This window comes from Bos indicus, chromosome 3 (genome assembly GCF_029378745.1).
Source record: "Bos indicus isolate NIAB-ARS_2022 breed Sahiwal x Tharparkar chromosome 3, NIAB-ARS_B.indTharparkar_mat_pri_1.0, whole genome shotgun sequence".
Classification (NCBI taxonomy): domain Eukaryota; kingdom Metazoa; phylum Chordata; class Mammalia; order Artiodactyla; family Bovidae; genus Bos; species Bos indicus.
In genome coordinates this window covers 25497563-25515910 of record NC_091762.1, presented here as the reverse complement: position 1 = coordinate 25515910, position 18348 = coordinate 25497563, and the positions used below count along the sequence as shown (strand labels likewise).

Genomic DNA, 18348 nt, shown 5'->3' with positions numbered 1-18348 from the left:
TAAGAGTTGAGAAAGAATAAAATTAATAGTTAAATGTAAGTAATTATTTATATTCAGTTCTATTACTTGTTATCAAAAATATTACTTTACGATTAGAAACAAAATTTATAGACAATTTCTAAACGGGAGGTAGGAGATGCACTGGGAGCATGTGAAAATATGTTAAACATTTTAACATTTCCTGGGAAATGGTACTAATATTCACTGCATTGGAGAAGGAAATGGCAACCCATCCAGTGTTCTTGCCTGGAGAATCCCAGGGATGGGGGTGCCTCGTGGGCTGCTGTCAATGGGGTCACACAGAGTTGGACACGACTGAAGCGACTTAGCAGCAGCAGCAGCAGCAACCCTATCTATTATATAAAAGTATTTAAATGTGATTTAAAAGGATAAGTGTAACTTCTACAAAAATATAAGTAGAATTTATGACTTTTAAAAAATCACATGCTAAGAATGAATTGAGTCTAACAAAGGAAGAAAGGGATTAATCTTGAAGTAAAAATATGGGTTGTATAAATTTAATGGTAAGAATGAGGCCAAACATATTAACAAATAAAGTAAAAGTGAATATATTAAGTTATTTTAGATGTAAGAAAATTAACATTGTTATTATTATTAGAATATTTTAAAAGACAGGAGATCTCAGAGTGGCTAAAAAACTCAAGTTGATATTTAAAAGAGGTGTATCTAAAACAGAAACAAAGTCAAAAGACTTAGAGAATGAATTTATGGTTGCCTGGGGGAAAGATGGGGGGAAGGGACAGTTAGGGATTTTGAGATGGACTTGTACACACTGCTATATTTACCTGCTATGTTCATAGATAATATAAAATGATAAAATGTTTTTATCCTTCAAGAAGTATATAATCTAAAATCTTTGTAAATGTAAAAATGTACAAAGATAAATAATAAAAGAGATAAACATCAATCCTACAGAAAAATGTAAGTAGTAGTATCAGCAGTATATACTTTATTGCAGTAATAATAGAAAATTCAGGTCCGCTTTGATATTGGAAGGCTCAGGTTCAAATCCTAGATCTGCCACTTACTTACAAATAATCCTCAACTTCTTCATTTGTATAATGTTGTGATAACAAAGTGAGATGATATATGGAAAGCGTTGAACACAAGTCTGACACATCATAAGCATCAATAAGTAGAAGCTTCACTATTATTAATGACAGTAAAATAGAATTCTTAAATAGGTTGTAAGCTTTCTAATATAAAGATGATTTTTAAAATATTTGTTATATTGTATGGTGTTCAGAATGCTGTATAAATAGTAATGCCTAAAATTTATCAACATAAATATTTTCTCAAAAGTATCAATTGAGAATGCTGTAAACACAATTATTCACCATTTCTCATGAAACTCATAGTTTAGTAATGATATGTACAATTTTCCATCAGTTCTTTAATATAGTTTTAAAAATATTATTCATACTTTCCAAACTACTTAAATATTTATGAATTATGACTAAACTGAGCTCAAGAACAAAGGCCTATTCATGTTTGTAGAATCTAAAATAGTTTTCACAATCCTTTGTATAGCTAAACAATGACAACAGATTTGTGTAAATAAAGCATTGAAATAGAATGGCTGACCTGTATAAGTGTATAAATTAAATAAAGAGACCATAGTATGTCCATTAAAAAAAATAAAATAAAAAATAAAATGGATAACCAACAAGGACCTATGGTATAGCACATAGAACAATGCTCCGTGTTATGTGGCAGCCTGAATGGGAGGAGAGCTAGAGGGAGAATGCTGCTGCTGCTGCTGCTGCTGCTAAATCGCTTCAGTCGTGTCCGACTCTGTGTGACCCCAGAGACGGCAGCCCACCAGGCTCCCCCGTCCCTGGGATTCTCCAGGCAAGAACACTGGAGTGGGTTGCCATTTCCTTCTCCAATGCATGAAAGTGAAAAGTGAGAGGGAAGTTGCTCAGTCGTGTCCAACTCTTAGCGACCCCATGGACTGCAGCCCACCAGGCTCCTCCATCCATGGGATTTTCCAGGCAAGAGTACTGGAGTGGGGTGCCATCGCCTTCTCTGAGAGGGAGAATGGATACATGTATACGTATGGCTTAGTCACTTCACTGTTCATCTGAAACTATCACAACATTGTTAAGTGGCTATATCCCAGGAGAAAATAAAAAGTTTAAATTTTAAAAAGAGAGATATATCTAAAAGTCAAATTCAAGCAGAAGAATATAAAAATGGCAGAAGTCTAGGTCCTCAATTTTTGTGAGCAGCAGCACTATCCCTGACACAATGCCCAACTACAGATTTTTTTTTGCTACAGGAGAAAAATAATTCTCTTACTAGTTTAACCATTATAACCAGTTTTCCATGAATATAGTGAAACATCATTCCTAGTTGACATGCAAAATGACTGAGAACATTACATCAGTAAATTATTAATATAAAAGAATTTCCAATAATATTAATATCAAATATGGTTAAATTCAAGGTGAAAAGCATTAAAAGGAAGATAGACGTGTTATCATGTTGATAAGTTACAATCCTTTAAGAAGGATGTATATAAAAATAGAAATTAAAAAATAACATTATGCATATACACATACAGTACACATGCAGAACAGGAAGAAGAAACAGAGCTATAATCATAAAGACAGACATTAATCTCTCTCTCTCAGAAATGGATGTTTATTTGGGGAATACTGATTAATTTTATTTTAATAGACTGGAAAATCTAGATGTCATGCATGATTCCTTAAGAAAGTAAAAATTTCCAAAAGTAATTGAAGAAGAAATAGAAAAGCTGAATAGAGAATTAACTTCAGAAGGACTGACAAGGTTGTAGATTAATCTATTCTTCATCCTCTGACCTACTCTCTCTCCCATTGGGCCCTGCTACCCAGCCCCTTGGAATCCACTAACTCTAAATGGTTTTCCATGTGAAGTATTCTTACTCTCCACAAAGTCAGGTACATACTGTGGAAGCTCCTGTATGTGTAAGCAAAGGGTCTTGGAAAATGACTTTGTAGTCTAACTTCTAACAGTATTGTTTTTTCTACAGAGTTAAAAGGTGGAATATTTTGACTGCCTTATGTGCTGTGAATCCTCAGAGCTGTGGGCTCACACCTTAACGAGACAAATGGGAGTGGACTGCAGGCTGTGGCTTCTTAGGTGAAGGGGGGAACACGGCACCTTGATGCCCATTTCAGCAGGTACGCACAACCAGTGTGGGGAGGGAAGCAAAAGAAGTGGTGCCCTGGGGCAGCTGCTGAGCCCCCTGATGGGATGAAGATGGGGTCATGCTGGATCTCCTGCACTGGGTTCTTGCAGAAAGCTAAGTAAGCACAGAATTGGATTAAATTCTACTTACCATGTGATTCTGGTTGTTAACTTGAATCCACAATTATCTTGGAGAATCAGGTCATAAAAAATACACATAATTGTCAGTGTTATCCATAAGGTTAGTGTAACACCAATACATCTCTAAGTGATATATTTTACACACTTGGGAGAATAATATAAACATCACTGGAGAAGTAAATTACAGAACATGTCATAAAATAGGTTACTGAAAGAGAAAAATGTATCTATTTTATTAAGTTATAAAATGTATGTAAAGATCAATATGTTGGGTTTTATTATTTAATTTGTAATATCTGAAGCCAAGTATATCTAACATTTTCACTTGGGAGGGGAATGGAAAAAGAATGATTTTCTTTGGTCAAAGTGTGGGTGTAAACAAGCCCTAGGTTTGCCTTTTTTGGGTATTCTAGTTTTTGTTTCTGTTGTCAATGGTGTTTTTTCCTTTTTTAAACATCACATTTTCTAACAATTTCTTGTAGTGCAAAAAAATGCAGTTAGAGGATATGCTGCTGTTGTTATCCAGTTGCTAAGTTGTGTCCAACTCTTTGTGACCCCATGGACTGGCATGGGATCATGCCACAGCATGCCAGGTTCCTCTGTCCTCCACTATCTCCCGGAGTTTGCTCAAATTCATGTCCATTGAGTCCGTAATGCCATCCAACCATCACATCCTCTGCTGCTCCCTTCTCCTTTGCCTTCAATCTTTCCCAGTATCAGGGTCTTTTCTAAGGAATCGGCTGTTTGCATCAGGAGACAAAAGTGTTGGAGCTTCAGCATCAGGGTTGCTGAATGAATATTCAGGGCTGATCTTCAGGTAATTTCTCCCATTAATTCACATTTTTAGATAGATTGTTTCGGATTTTCCTGTGTCGCTAATAACCTCAGCTGCTAATAATGGCAGTTTCCTTTTGGACTCCTATAATTTAAAGATACTTTTAGTAATTTTTCTGATTTAGATCTTCATTAAATGTTGCTTAGAATTGGTCATGGTAGTTACCTCTATTTTGTTTCTAATTTTATAAAGATGCTTGTAACATTTTTTATTAAGAATGATGTTTACATCTTAATAACTTCAAAGGCATTCAGAAGACAATGGGATAATTTTCTTCAAAGTGCTGAGAATTTACATGTCAATCAAGAACTATATCCTAAGCAAAATTATCTTTCATGAACAAGGCTAAAATGAAGATATTTGCAATAAACAAAATGATTTTACTACCAAAGATCCTCACTATATGAACTTTTAAAGCTCTTATCTTAGGAAGAAGGGAAAATAAAATAGTAAGCATATATTAATTTACAAACACTGGATATGAAAACAATAATGTTATTATATTGTGGGGTAAAAACATTAAGATAGAATTAAAGTGTTCTGCAATAATAGAAAATGTGGACTGGTGATAAGAAGTTAAAACACTCTATTGTGCTTATATTATTTGGTAGGAAGGTAAAGGCAGGGTCTTCTGCAGGAGATGAAAGCAGTCGATCCTAAAGGAAATCAATCCTGAATATTCATTTCAAGGACTGATGTTGAAACTCCAATACTTGGCCACTTGATGTGAAGACCCGACTCATTGGAAAAGACCCCGATGCTGGGAAAGATCGAAGACAAAAGGAGAAGGGGGCAGCAGAGGATGAGATGGTTAGATAGCATCACTGACTCAATGGATATGAATTTGAGCAAACTCCAGGAGACACTGAAGGACAGAGAAGCTTAGCGTGCTGCGATCCATGGGATCACAGAGTCGGACGTGACTGAGTGACTGAATAGCGTAACAAAGGTGCTGATGACTTTGTCAATTTTCAAGTGAATATCACAGTTTCTGAAGAATGAGTTGAGATATAGTGTATAACTGTCATTCTGGTAGTAGTAATAAAAATGAAATTAATTCAAACCAAATAAGGAGAAATAAAGAAAATGAAAAAAAAGAGCAAATAAAAGGACAAAATTAAATGGTTGAAATTAATCCAAATATATGAACTAGGTTCTCAAGAGGTAAATATTGTCAGATGAATTTTTAAAATTTGGCTATATATATATTTTGCAAGAGGTAAATGGATAGAAAAGGATATACAAGATAAAATATAAAAGAGGCTTGTAAAGTTTATCACTATCAGATAAGATACATATGATAAAGTCTGTTCAGATATATCAATATTGGTCAATATAACCTTGAAAGCAAAGAGCAATCCTAGAGATAAAGACATTGCATATTGATAAAAGCTTAATCAGGGAAACAACTCAATTCTTGTTTTGCTTATTAACATAATCTTAACATCATTTCAGTCAGTTAGTCATGTCTGTCTTTGCGACCCCAGGCTTCCCTGTCCATCACCAACTCCCGGAGCTTGCTCAAACTCATGTACAAGTTGGTGATGCCATCCAACCATCTCCTTTTGTCGTCCCCTTCTCCTCCTGCCTTCAATCTCTCCCAGCATCAGGGTCTTTTCTAAAGAGTTAGTTCTTCGCATCAGATGGCCAAAGTACTGGCGTTTCAGCTTCAGCATCTGTCCTTCCAATGAATATTCAGGACAGATTTCCTTTAGGTTTGACTGGTTAGATCTCCTTTCAGTCCACAGGACTCTCAAGAGTCTTCTCCAACACCACAGTTCAAAAGCATCAGTTCCTTGAACTCAGTGTTTGTTATAGTCCAACTCTCACATCCATACATGACGACTGGAAAAACCATAGTTTGACTAGATGGACCTTTGTCAGCAAAGTAATGTCTCTGCTCTTTAATATGCTGTCTAGGTTAGTCACAGCTTTTCTTCCAAGGAGCAAGTGTCTTTTAATTTCATGGCTGTAGTCACCATCTGCAGTGATTTTGGAGCCCAAGAAAATAAAGTTTGTCACCATTTCCCTTGTTTCCCCATCTATGTGCCATGAAGTGGCAGGTAGGACTGGATGCCATGATCTTAGTTCTTTGAATGTTAAGTTTTAAGCCAACCTTTTCATTGTCCTCTTTTACTTTCATCAAGAGGATCTTTAGTTCTTCTTCACTTTCTGCCATAAGGCTGGTATCATCATAAGGGTGGTGTCAATCTTAACATGCATGAAGTCAAAAACTGACAAATTTATAGGAATAAATCTACCAGGTTCCATCACACATTGAGTTTTTTAAAAATCATTTCTCATTAGTTGATTGACCAAGTTTTTAAAAATCAGAAAGAATAGTGAAGATTAAGAAATACAAACCTGTATTCAAAAACCAAAGAATAAACTTCCTTAACACACAAACTTGGAGTATTTATAACAACTGACCACATATTAAGCAACAAAGTTGATCAACAAATTTCACAGCATCAGTATTCTATAGAACATGTTGTCTGACTACTACTTTTGAAATTATAAACTATAATAAAAATGTAACTCAGCCAAATGTTTAAAATAAAAACTCACATTTCTATGCAATCCATGGGTCAAATAAGAATGATGGAAATGAGAAATGAATGATATAGCAGCATTGTTCAAAATAGCCAAGATATGAAAGCAACCTAAATGTCTATCAACAGATGAATAGATAAAGATGTGCTACATATACATAATGGAACACTGCTGCTGCTGCTGCTAAGTCGCTTCAGTCGTGTCCGACTCTGTGCGACCCCAGAGACGGCAGCCCACCAGGCTCCCAGTCCCTGGGATTCTCCAGGCAAGAACACTGGAGTGGGTTGCCATTTCCTTCTCCAATGCATGAAAGTGAAAAGTGAAAGTGAAGTCGCTCAGTCATGTCCAACTCTTCGCGACCCCATGGACTGCAGCCCACCAGGCCCTCCGTCCATGGGATTTTCCAGGCAATTCCTATTCAGCTATAAAAGAGAATGGAATTATGCCATTTGCAGCAACATGGATGGACCGACTACGTTTAGTCAAATAGATCATACAGAGAAAGACAAATACTGTTTGTTATCACCTATATGTGGAATTTAAAAAATAAAGCAAATGAATGAATATAACAAAACCAAAACAGACTCGCAGACACAGAGAACACACTAGTGGTTACCAGTAAGGAGAGAGAAGAGGAAAGAGGCAAGATAAGAATAGGGGTAAAGAGGCACAAACTACTAGGTATAAAATAAACTAAAGGGATACATTGCATAGCACTGGGAAACGTAGGCAATAATTTATAATACTTTAAATGGAGTATAATCTATAAAAATATTGAATCACAATGTTGTACACCTGAAACTAATATAATAGTAAATCAGCTATAATTCAATAAAAAAGAATTATGTGTTCAAAAAAATGAACAACAATAAAATTCCATCAGTCAGATATTTTGTAGTGCTAAGGTGGTATTTAAAAAGAAATTTTTGCCTTAAATACTTGTAAAGCAACAAAAATAACTCAAAATCCTGAGATAAAATTCTAATTTGCAAAGTTAAAGGACACTGGAATAATCCAGAGAAATTGAGAGAAAATAAAAAATAATAAAGATGAGGGCATATTTTTAAAAAATAAAAAGGAGAAAGGATCAAATGCAATAGTTGCTTTTACAAAAAATTAACAAAATTGGCAAACCTTTGGCAAGACTGGTTCAGAAAAACAGAGAAATCACAGATTAAAAGCATTAAGAATTAAAACAGATATGTGTAACACAAAAAGGCAAGAGCATATTGTAATCCACTTTATGCAATAATTTTGAAAACAGGCAAAATGGTCAAATTCCTAGAGAAATACATATTATCAAATGTAGTTCAAAAATACATAGTAAACCCAAAGTTTCTAATAATCATGACAGAGGTTAAATCAGTAATTAACCATCTTCCCAGGTCCAGATGGTCTTATTTTCAAGTTTTACCAAATGCCAAAGGAATATACATCTTAGTCTTACATAAATTCTTTCAGAAAATAAAAAAATAGAGATTAAAAAGGGAGAATACCCACCCATTAATTTATGAGGCTAATAAAAATCTCAATCTCAAGCCAGAAAAGAACATTTAAAGATGGGAAAAATTATAGCTGAATCTTACCCATGAATACAGATTGGACATATTCTAAAGAAGATATTAGCAAGCCAGATGCAGCAATTTATAAACAAGAGAACATAATGGACAAATTGGATTTTCATGGGAATGTAAGTTCAAACATTAGAATATCTATTAATAAAATTTCACACTTTAATAGATTAAAGGAAAAGAGAGAACACCCAAATTGATGCAGGAAAATCATTTGATATTATTTAATAGTCATTTATAATTAAGAACCTAGAGCAAACTAGCAACGTAAGAAAATTTTCTAACCTAATAAGGAGCATTTACCTATGGCAAAAAACTGAAAAAATACTTAATAGATGAATATTCAAAAGCTAGAATAAGACAATAATGTTCTCAAAGTTGTACTGAAGTCCTAGTCAACAAAGACATGAAAAGCATAATTACTGGCAATGAAAAACAGAACAAAGGAAAGCACAGTTATATTAGCTTGGTATACCTATTGTGTATCCTAATTAACAAAAATCATTTTATGACTTTAAAGTGTGTGATTCTGTGTATATGTATGCACACAATCCATTTCTCCAGTTTTCTGTAGGTCCATGTTCATCCTCTCTGTATCCCTTAGGACTAAATTCTATATAAATAACAAATACTGAATATATATTAACCAGTACAGAAAAATAATGAAAAGTTCTCATCATTAATGAGAAAGGAGAGAAAATTTTTAAGATAGCAATGAAATAATTAAGGAGCTGGGGAGGAGAAACAAATTACTGATTCCTAGAGGTCTCAGTTTGCTGGGAAGCTGAGTGCATGTGTCATTCAGTTACCCTACGTCTGAGTCTTCCCTAGATCAAGTGGAGTTACCCAAAACCAGCAGATGGAATGCCATGTTTTGTAGTTCCTACTTTAAACCTTTCAGAGGCTGTTATATTGGAGTCTAAATGAATCAAGTATAATTTAATAATATCCCCACTAGATTCAATGGGGCCAGGAATGATGTCTGCCTTCTTCAGTGTATAGTTTCAACACCTATCACAGTGCCTGGCACACAGCATTCAATTTGGTGAACTTCACTGAATCTACGGAACTTCACTGAATCTACGGTACTGCACAAATGTTTTTATTGGGTTGAACCACTCAGCTTAGGCTAAGGAATTAAAAACCAAGTAACAAGCTAACTAAGATAACTAACTAAACCATCTAAGTTGGTTACCTGAATCCAACGTTAGAGTGAAGGCCAACTTTCCAATATTCATGACGCAGACGTTGTAAATTCATCGGATTATGAAAGACCAACAGTAAAGAGTTGTCTTGTGTATGGTAATACGAATCAATACACCTGTATTGCTGATTAGCTTCTTGAAGAACCTGAAAATCAAAATGAATGCATTGTTTTGTCTTTTTTTCCCCGAGAGAAGGGTCTCCTGCTAGGGCCTTTCTCTGCTTCCTCCCTTTTCTTCCCTTATCTCCATGATGCTGGTCAAGGTGAGAGCAGGGATGGCAGATATTTTCAGGAGCATTTTAGTAACTCTTATAAGAAAAACAAATCCTAGGCTCCAAGCATAGAGGTATTTGCTCAAGTGTTTTTCATTAATGCTGGGAGATAATAAAGTCTAGGAGTTATTTAGCACGTTCCATGCCTTCTTTTTAAGCTTCTCTGGTAGCTCAGCTGGTAAAGAATCCACCTGCAATGCAGGAGACCCTGCTTCGATTCCTGGGTCAGGAAGATCCCCTGGAAAAGGGATAGGCTATCCTCTCCAGTATTCTTGGGCTTTCCTGATGGTAAAGAATCTGCCTGCAGTATGGGAGACCTGGGTTTGATCCCTGGGTTGGGAAGATCACCTGGAGGAGGGTATGGCAATCCACTCCAGTATTTTTACCTGGAGAATTCCATGAAAAGAGGAGCCTGGTGGGCTACAGTCTATAGGATTGCAAAGAGTCGGACATGACTGAAGCGACTTAACATGCACACACACACACACGCCTTCAGATAAATCATCTCATTTTATCATAAAAACCTCAGATACATTGGTATGATTATTTTTCCCATTTCAAAATATTAAAAGCTGCATTTTTCAGTATTGGTTGTGGCCAAGAGAGAATAAGAGACTTGTCTAAGAGTATGGAGTTCCTAAGTTCTGGTACAAGGGCTTATACCAGTCTTTTGACTCTAAATGTCACATTTCACACTCCACACAGAGCTCTCCACTACACCACGGTGTGGTACAGAGACATACTGTGAGTGGTCTTCTTGATACATACTGTTTCTACACAACTTCTATCCCTGATCCTTTCCAAAACATTTTATCCTCAGCACTGTAACTGCAGCCACAAACAGAGGGGGCCTGTGGGCAGCTGCCTTTTCCTTATGCCAATCAACATAAAGAAATATGTCCATAGGGAAAGAAATTAGACACTTGCGGGGTTTTGTTTTGTTTTGTTTTTTTTCTTGTCCATATCAATTTGGTGGAGGCAGCTTTCTGTTCTTCACTGTCTGGATGATCTAAAGGCATGGAATTGCATATTATGTCAGGAAAGGACTATTTTACTTTTGCTGTCAATTGCACACTGGTAGTGTAACTAAAATAATACATTTACTCCCCAATCTAATCCCCTATATGCCTTTATGAAGCGGCATTTGAATTTTTACAACTGCTCCCTGAGAGCCAATACAAGAAACACATATGTGGTAAATTTGTTTTCTTTCTCTCTTTTTCTAGGCTGCACAGTGCAGCTGTGGGGATCTTAGTTCCCTGACCAGGGCTCAAACCCATGCTCCCCTGCAGTAGAAGGATGGAGTCTTAACCACTGTACTGCCAGGGAAGTCCTGACATGGTAAATATTTTTGCATTTAAAACATTTTGCTCTGTGGGGGTCCTATCCATTACTTTTTGGGGCAAATTCCTTTCAGATTTTAAATTAGAAAAACAACCAACCAACCAAACTTCTATTTTTGATGAACGTGTAGGTGTTCTCAATCAATATTTGATAAAGTTTCATACATTTCTTTTCCTTTTTAAAAATTTGGCCACAACACTGCAAATCAACTATACTTCAAAACATTAAAAAAACTTGGCTTTTACCTATTATCATGTATTGATATTTTTCTCATTAATTAAGCTTTTCATTAAAAATGGAGACCTACCACATTCATAGAAAAACAAAACGAACAAGATAGCTAAGACTTTTCTTTAAAATATGATTACAATTTTTACAGAGGATTCTGGAGTTCAGAGATGTGTGTTTAAGAAGCAATTGATGGAACACCTGATACGGAGAGAAGGGATTAGAGTGGAGAGAGAGTGAAATAGGCCGATGATATTACAGTAGATGGGGAGGATGGAACTTGGATTAAAGTAGCAGCAGTGGAGATGAAGAGCCTCAAGAGGTATTTTGAGGTATACCCTCAAAACTCGATGATGGACCAGATGTGTGCGACAAAGGAAAAGCTGAAGTAAGGAATGACTCTCAGCCTTTTGGCTTGACACTGACGTTTTCTGAGATGGATGAGGGGAGAAGCATGCTTAGGTGGGAAAATTATTTGCTTCATGTGGGACACAAAATATTTAAGGTGTCTATCAGAAATTCACTAATGTGGAACTCAAGATGGAGATAATTTGGAAGATAAACTTTTATGAGTCATCAGGATTAGACATATGTAGTAGATGAAATCATTAAAAGAATGTTTACAGAGGAGAGAAGACAATTCGAGACTGAGGCTTGAGGCACTTCAATATTTAAATGGTAGGTAGAGGAGAAGTACTCAACAAAATTCCAGATGGCACACTGAGGAGAAATTCGGTATGGTGCTTTGGAAACTGGGAGTGAACAGTGTTTTGTGGGGAAGTGATCAACTTTGTGAGGAAAAGGTCAAGGAAGATATACAAAGAAATGTTCATTAGGTTTGGCAGGACAATTACATGTGACCTTGAAAAGTGAAGCTTCAGGACATCCCTGGTGGTTCAGTGGCTAAGACTCCAGGCTCCCAATGCAGGGGGCCTGGGTTCAATCCCTAGTCAGGGAATTAGATTCCACCTGCTGCAACTGAGAGTTCACATGATGCAACCAAGACCTGGAGCAGCCAAATAAATAAATAAATACATATATTTTTTAAAAGAAATAAAAGTTAAGCTTCTATGGAGTGAGGAGGAGAGGCTAAAACAAAGTAAAATCTGAAATGAACTTCCAGTTAAAAAATGAAAGATTAAACACATGCACTTCCTAACCCCTCACTAAAGGAATAGTCAAATTCGAGTTTTAATATCACAAAGTTGAAGCCCAAGGGAGATGAGACAAAAGAAACATCGTGGAGGCTAGAAAGCAGGAGAATAAATGGTAACTGATTTAGCAGAACATGGAAAATCAAATTCCAAGATTAGTTTTAAGAGAGACCAGAAGGAACATTATGAGCAGAAACACAGAAAGGCTCTGGAAATGGCAGAGTTAGGTACCTCTGAAAGTGGAATGAAAGGGGCAATGAAAATAGGAAGATTAATGTCTTTTAAGAAGCCTCAACCATTCTGAGCAGCCAGGGTACTGCCCATCTCTCTCATCAGCAGAAGAAAGCAGGGTTATTACTATAGAAGCTGACCCTGTGGGTTTTTAAGAGGAGGGACCCTGGGCACCACTGAGGGAGAGCTATACCACAGAAAAAAGAGAATTATGTAAAACTTGAATTGGCATGGTCTAATAGAAATATAAGGGAAGCCACAAATGTGAGCCATGTGCATAATTTTAAAATTTATAGTAGTCATATTTTAAAGGTTAAGGTAAAATCAAACTATACATTTTATTTAACCTAATATGTCAAAATATATTATCATTTCAATATGTAATCAATATAAAAATTGCTAAGTACTCAGAAGCTACATGTGACTAGTGGCTACCACATTGGACAGTGCAGATCTAGACACTGGGTGGTAAGAAATCTGAAATTCCTTTCCCCCATCATTCAGCTCCTAAAACCCTGACAAGTTATGTCTCGGAAGAGAAGAGATCAGACTTTTTTCCCTAGAGACTCTAAATGGCTCAAGAGTATAGAATTAATACATCAACATTCACGGGTCTTTCAAGACCCCCCACCTCCCCGCAGCCAAATCACCCAACAACAAGGTCAGGGTATTGACAGCTTTCCCCCACTTTGACTTTATGTAGCACTTCCTATCATATTTTTGTAGTGTCTCATTATGAATATAAACAAAGAGGCAAATATCACTAGATGCTATTCTTCAATGTGAAAAATGAAGACACCTCCTCCACAAAAAAGTAGTTAAAACCTGGGGAAAGGAGTTTTCAGAGAGAAGACTTCAAAGGACTTTAGTATATCCTCATAGACATAAGGGAAGATACGGTACCAGGGAATGTGAAGAGTATGTTTTATAAATGTAATTTGTAACTATAAATATAACCTTATGATATTAATATTATAACAACAGATACAGAAGACTCGATAGAAAAATTCAATGAAAGCACAGACATATTTCCAGAATAAGAAGAAAAGCTGTTGAAAACTTGGAAGGAAAGGATAAGGAAATTGGAAGTTCAGTCTAGGAGTCCAATACCAGAACAACAGGAGTTTCAGGAAGAAAGACTAAAGAAAAGGGAGGGGAGGGGATTATTAGAGTGAGGATTGTATAATATTTCCCAGAATGTAAAGCTCAGAGTTTCTGGATTATACTGGGCTCCCCGGTGCAGTATTAGGAATAGAATCACACATCAAGGAATATCAACAGGAAATCCAGAACACTGGAACAAAAAGAAAATCTTAAAGACCTTACAGAGAGAAGAAAAAACACAGACTCGACTGACCAGGAATCAGAATTTCATTGTTTTTTTCTTTCTCAAGGACAATCTGGAAAGCTAGAAGACTATTGAGGAATGGCTTCAAAATGTTGAAGGAAAATACTTTTTAACTTAGCATCTTATATAAAGCCAAACTGGCAGTTAAAAGTATAGAATTAAGTCATTTTCAAACATCCATCACATCAAAAATTTCCCTGCCATTTATGTTAACTCAGGAGGCAACTTGAAAAGACAGTCCCCTACAAAAAGAAAGTAACCCAAGAGAGAGGGCAACATGGGATGCAGAAGACAGTATCTAACTGGAAATAGAGGCAAAGGACACGGCCAGGATGGCCGCAAAGGGGATGGGAGGACCGTCGCTGTGTAGAGTGCTCTCTCTGAGAACTGGTAGGATTTCCTTTGCTGCTTTGTATAGTAGCTTCTGACAGTGGTCATCCATCCTTGGTGAATTTTAGCTTGGATCTGCATCATTCTAATCTCCACCTCTCTGGTTACAAAATATTCTCCCTGTGTGTCTTTAGTTGGTATTTTCTTCTTCTTACAAGGACATAAATCACATTTGGTTGGAGCCTACTATAATGACCTCATCTTAACTTGATTACATCATTTAGACACCCTAATTCCAAATAATCCACTTTCAGGTACTAGGTGTAAAGATTCTAAAAAATCTTTTGAGGGACACTGTTCAACATAAAACAGTTCAGACTGAAAGTGAAAGTTGCTCAGTCAGTCTGACTCTTTGCGACTCTAGGGACTATACAGTCCATGGAATTTTCCAGGCCAGAATAATGGAGTGGGTTGCCCTTTCCTTCTCCAGGGGATCTTCCCAACCTTGGAATCAAACCCAGGTCTCCTGCATTGCGGATTCTTTACCAGCTGAGCTACCAGAGAAGCCTACAGTTTATCTTGTAGCCTCTCAAATTCATATCTTTCCCATGTATAAAATACATTCACCCACCCAACATCCTTCAAAGTTTCAACCCTTTCCAGCATCAACTCTAAGGCTCAAATGTTATCTGAATATCTTCTAAGTCAGTTATGGGTGTGACTCAGTTTCTGGTCCATCCTTGGGCAAAATGCCTGCTCACCTGTGACCCTGTGAACCCAGAAAACAAGTAGAGGGCAAGCAGAGGTTCAGAACACACAGGAAAGATATTGCTTACAAAACACAACTGATGGAATATCTGTTAGGTTTGAATGTACTGAGCAGAGATTTACTCTTAAGTAGAGAATTTGGGGGAGAGTAATGACAAATGTTTATCAAACTAAACAAATAAAAAGGAAATGTATCCAGGATATTACACAGTGCAGCTATGAATCAGTTCAGTTCAGTCACTCAGTCGTGTCTGACTCTCTGTGACCCCGTGGACGGCAGCACACCAGGCTTTCCTGTCCGTCACCAACTCCCAGAGCCTACTCAAACTCATGTCCATTGAGTCAGTGATGCCATCCAACCATCTCATCCTCTGTTGTCCCCTTCTCATCCTGCCCTCAATCTTTCCCAGCATCAGGGTCTTTTCCAGTGAGTCAGTTCTTCGCATCAGATGGCCAAAGTAATGGAGTTTCAGCTTCAGCATCAGTCCTTCCAATGAATATTCAGGACTGATTTCCTTTAGGATTGACTGGTTGGATCTCCTTGCAGACCAAGGGACTCTCAAGAGTCTTCTCCAACACCACAGTTCAAAAGCATCAATTCTTTGGTGCTCAGCTTTCTTTATAGTTCAACTCCCACATCCATACATGACTACTAGAAAAACCATAGCTGGACCTTCATTGGCAAAGTAATGCTTTTGCCTTTTAATATGCTGTCTAGGTTGGTCAAAACTTTTCTTCCAAGGAGCAAGTGGCTTTTAATTTTATGGCTGCAGTCACCATCTGCAGTTATTTTGGAGCCCAAAAAGATAAAGTCTCTCACTGTTTCAATTGTTTCCCCATCTATTTGCCATGAAGTGATGGGACCAGATGCCATAATCTTAGTTTTCTGAATGTTGAGTTTTAAGCCAACTTTTTCATTCTTTTCTTCCACTTTCATCAAATGGTTCTTTAGTTCTTCTGCGCTTTCTGCCATAAGTGTGGTGTCATCTACATATATGAGGTTATTGATATTTCCCCTGGCAGTCTTGATTCCAGCTTGTGCTTCCTACAGCCTGGCATTTTGCATGATGTATTCTGCATATAAGTTAAATAAACAGGGTGACAATATTCAGCCTTGATGTATTCCTTTCCCTATTTGGAACCAGTCTGTTGTTCATATTCTGTTCTAACTGTTGCTTCTTGACCTGCATACAGATTTCTCAGGAGGCAGGTCAGGTGGTCTGGTATTCCCATCTCTTTTAAGAATTTTCCACAGCTTGTTGTGATCACACAGTCAAAGGTTTGGCATAGTCAATAAAGCAGAAGTAGATGTTTTTCTGGAACTGTGTCACTTTTTCTGTGATCCATTGGATGTTGGCAATTAGATCTATGGTTCCTCTGCCTTTTCTAAATCCAGCTTGAACATGTGGAAGTTCACGGTTCACGTACTGATGAAGCCTGGCTTGGAGAATTTTGAGGATCATTTTGCTAGCGTGTGAGATGAGTGTAATTGTGCAGTAGTTTGAGCATTCTTTGGCACAGCCTTCCTTTGGGATTGGAATGAAAACCGACCTTGTCCAATCCTGTGGCCACTGGTGAGTTTTCCAAATATGCTGACAAATTGAGTGCAGCACTTTCACAACATCATCTTCTAGGATTTGAAATAGCTCAAGTGGAATTCCATTACCTCCACTAGCTTTGTTCATAGTGATGCTTCCTAAGGCTCACTTGACTTTCTTTGCATTCTAGGATGTCTGGCTCTAGATGAGTGATCACACCATCGTGATAATCTGGGTAATGAAGATCTTTTTGTATAGTTCTTCTGTGTATTCTTGCCACCTCTTCTTAATATCTTCTGCTTCTGTTAGGTCCATACCATTTCTGTCCTTTATTGTGCCCATCTTTGAATGAAATGCTACCTTGGTATCTCTAATTTTCTTGAAGAGATCTCTAGTCTTTCCCATTCTGTTATTTTCCTCTATTTCTTTGCACTGATCACTGAGGAAGGCTTTCTTATCTCTCCTTGCTATTCTTTGGAACTCTGCATTCAAATGGGTATATCTTTCCTTTCCTCCTTTGCATTTCTTTTTCTCAGGGATGGCCTTGATCACAGCCTCCTGTACAATGTCACCAACCTCCGTCCATAGTTCTTCAGGCACTCTGTGTATCAGATTTAATGCCTTGAATCTAGTTGTCACTTCCACTGTATAATTGTAAGGGATTTGATTTAGGTCATAACTGAATGGTCTAGTGGTTTTCCCTATTTGCCTCAATTTAAGTCTGACTTTGGCAATAAGGAGTTCATGATCTGAGCCACAGTCAGCTCCCAGTCTTGTTTTTGCTGACTGTATAGAGCTTCTCCATCTTTGGTTGCAAAAAATATAATCAATCTGATTTTGGTGTTGACCATCTGGTGATGTCCATGTGTAGAGTCTTCTCTTGTGTTGTTGGAAGAGGGTGTTTCCTGTGACCAGTGCATTCTCTTGGCAAAACTCTATTAGCCTTTGCCCTGCTTCATTCTGTATTCCAAGGCCAAATTTACCTGTTATTCCAGATGTTTCTTGACTTTCTACTTTTGCATTCCAGTCCCTTATAATGAAAACATCTTTTATTGGGTGTTAGTTCAAGAAGGTCTTGTAGAACTTCATAGAACCATTCAACTTCAGCTTCTTCAGCATTATTGGTCAGGGCATAGAGTTGGATTACTGTGATATTGAATGGTTTGCTTTGGAAATGAACAGAGATCATTCTGTTGTTTTTGAGATTGCATCCAAGTACTGCATTTTGGACTCTTTTGTTGACTATGATGACTACCCCATTCCTTCTAAGGGATTCTTGCCCACAGTAGTAGATAGAAGGGTCAGCTGAGTTAAATCCACCCATTCCAGTCCATATTGGTTCGCTGATTCCTAAAATGTCGATGTTCACTCTTGCCATCTCCTATTTGACCACTTCCAATTTGCCTGGATTCATGGACCTGACATTCCAGGTTCCTATGCAATATTGCTCTTTACAGCATCGGACCTTGCTTCCATCAGCAGTCACATCCACAACTGGGTGTTGTTTTTGCTTTGGCTCCATCCCTTCATTCTTTCTGGAGTTATTTCTCCACTGATCACCAGTAGCATATTGGGCACCTACCGACCTGGGGAGTCCATCTTTCAGTGTCCTATCTTTTTGCTTTTTCATACT

The 18348-nt window shown here is 37.3% G+C and overlaps 1 protein-coding gene across 4 annotated transcripts in view; it reads right to left on the bottom strand.

Annotated features, from left to right (window-relative positions):
- The window catches only part of SPAG17 (sperm associated antigen 17), a 254113-nt gene that overhangs the window by 123216 nt on the left and 112549 nt on the right, over window positions 1–18348 (bottom strand). For all 4 annotated transcript variants that reach the window (XM_070785824.1, XM_070785828.1, XM_070785827.1 and 1 more), the window contains one exon: window positions 9494–9648. In XM_070785824.1, coding sequence (XP_070641925.1) covers window positions 9494–9648 — 155 coding nt within the window. The remainder of the gene's footprint in view (window positions 1–9493; window positions 9649–18348) is intronic.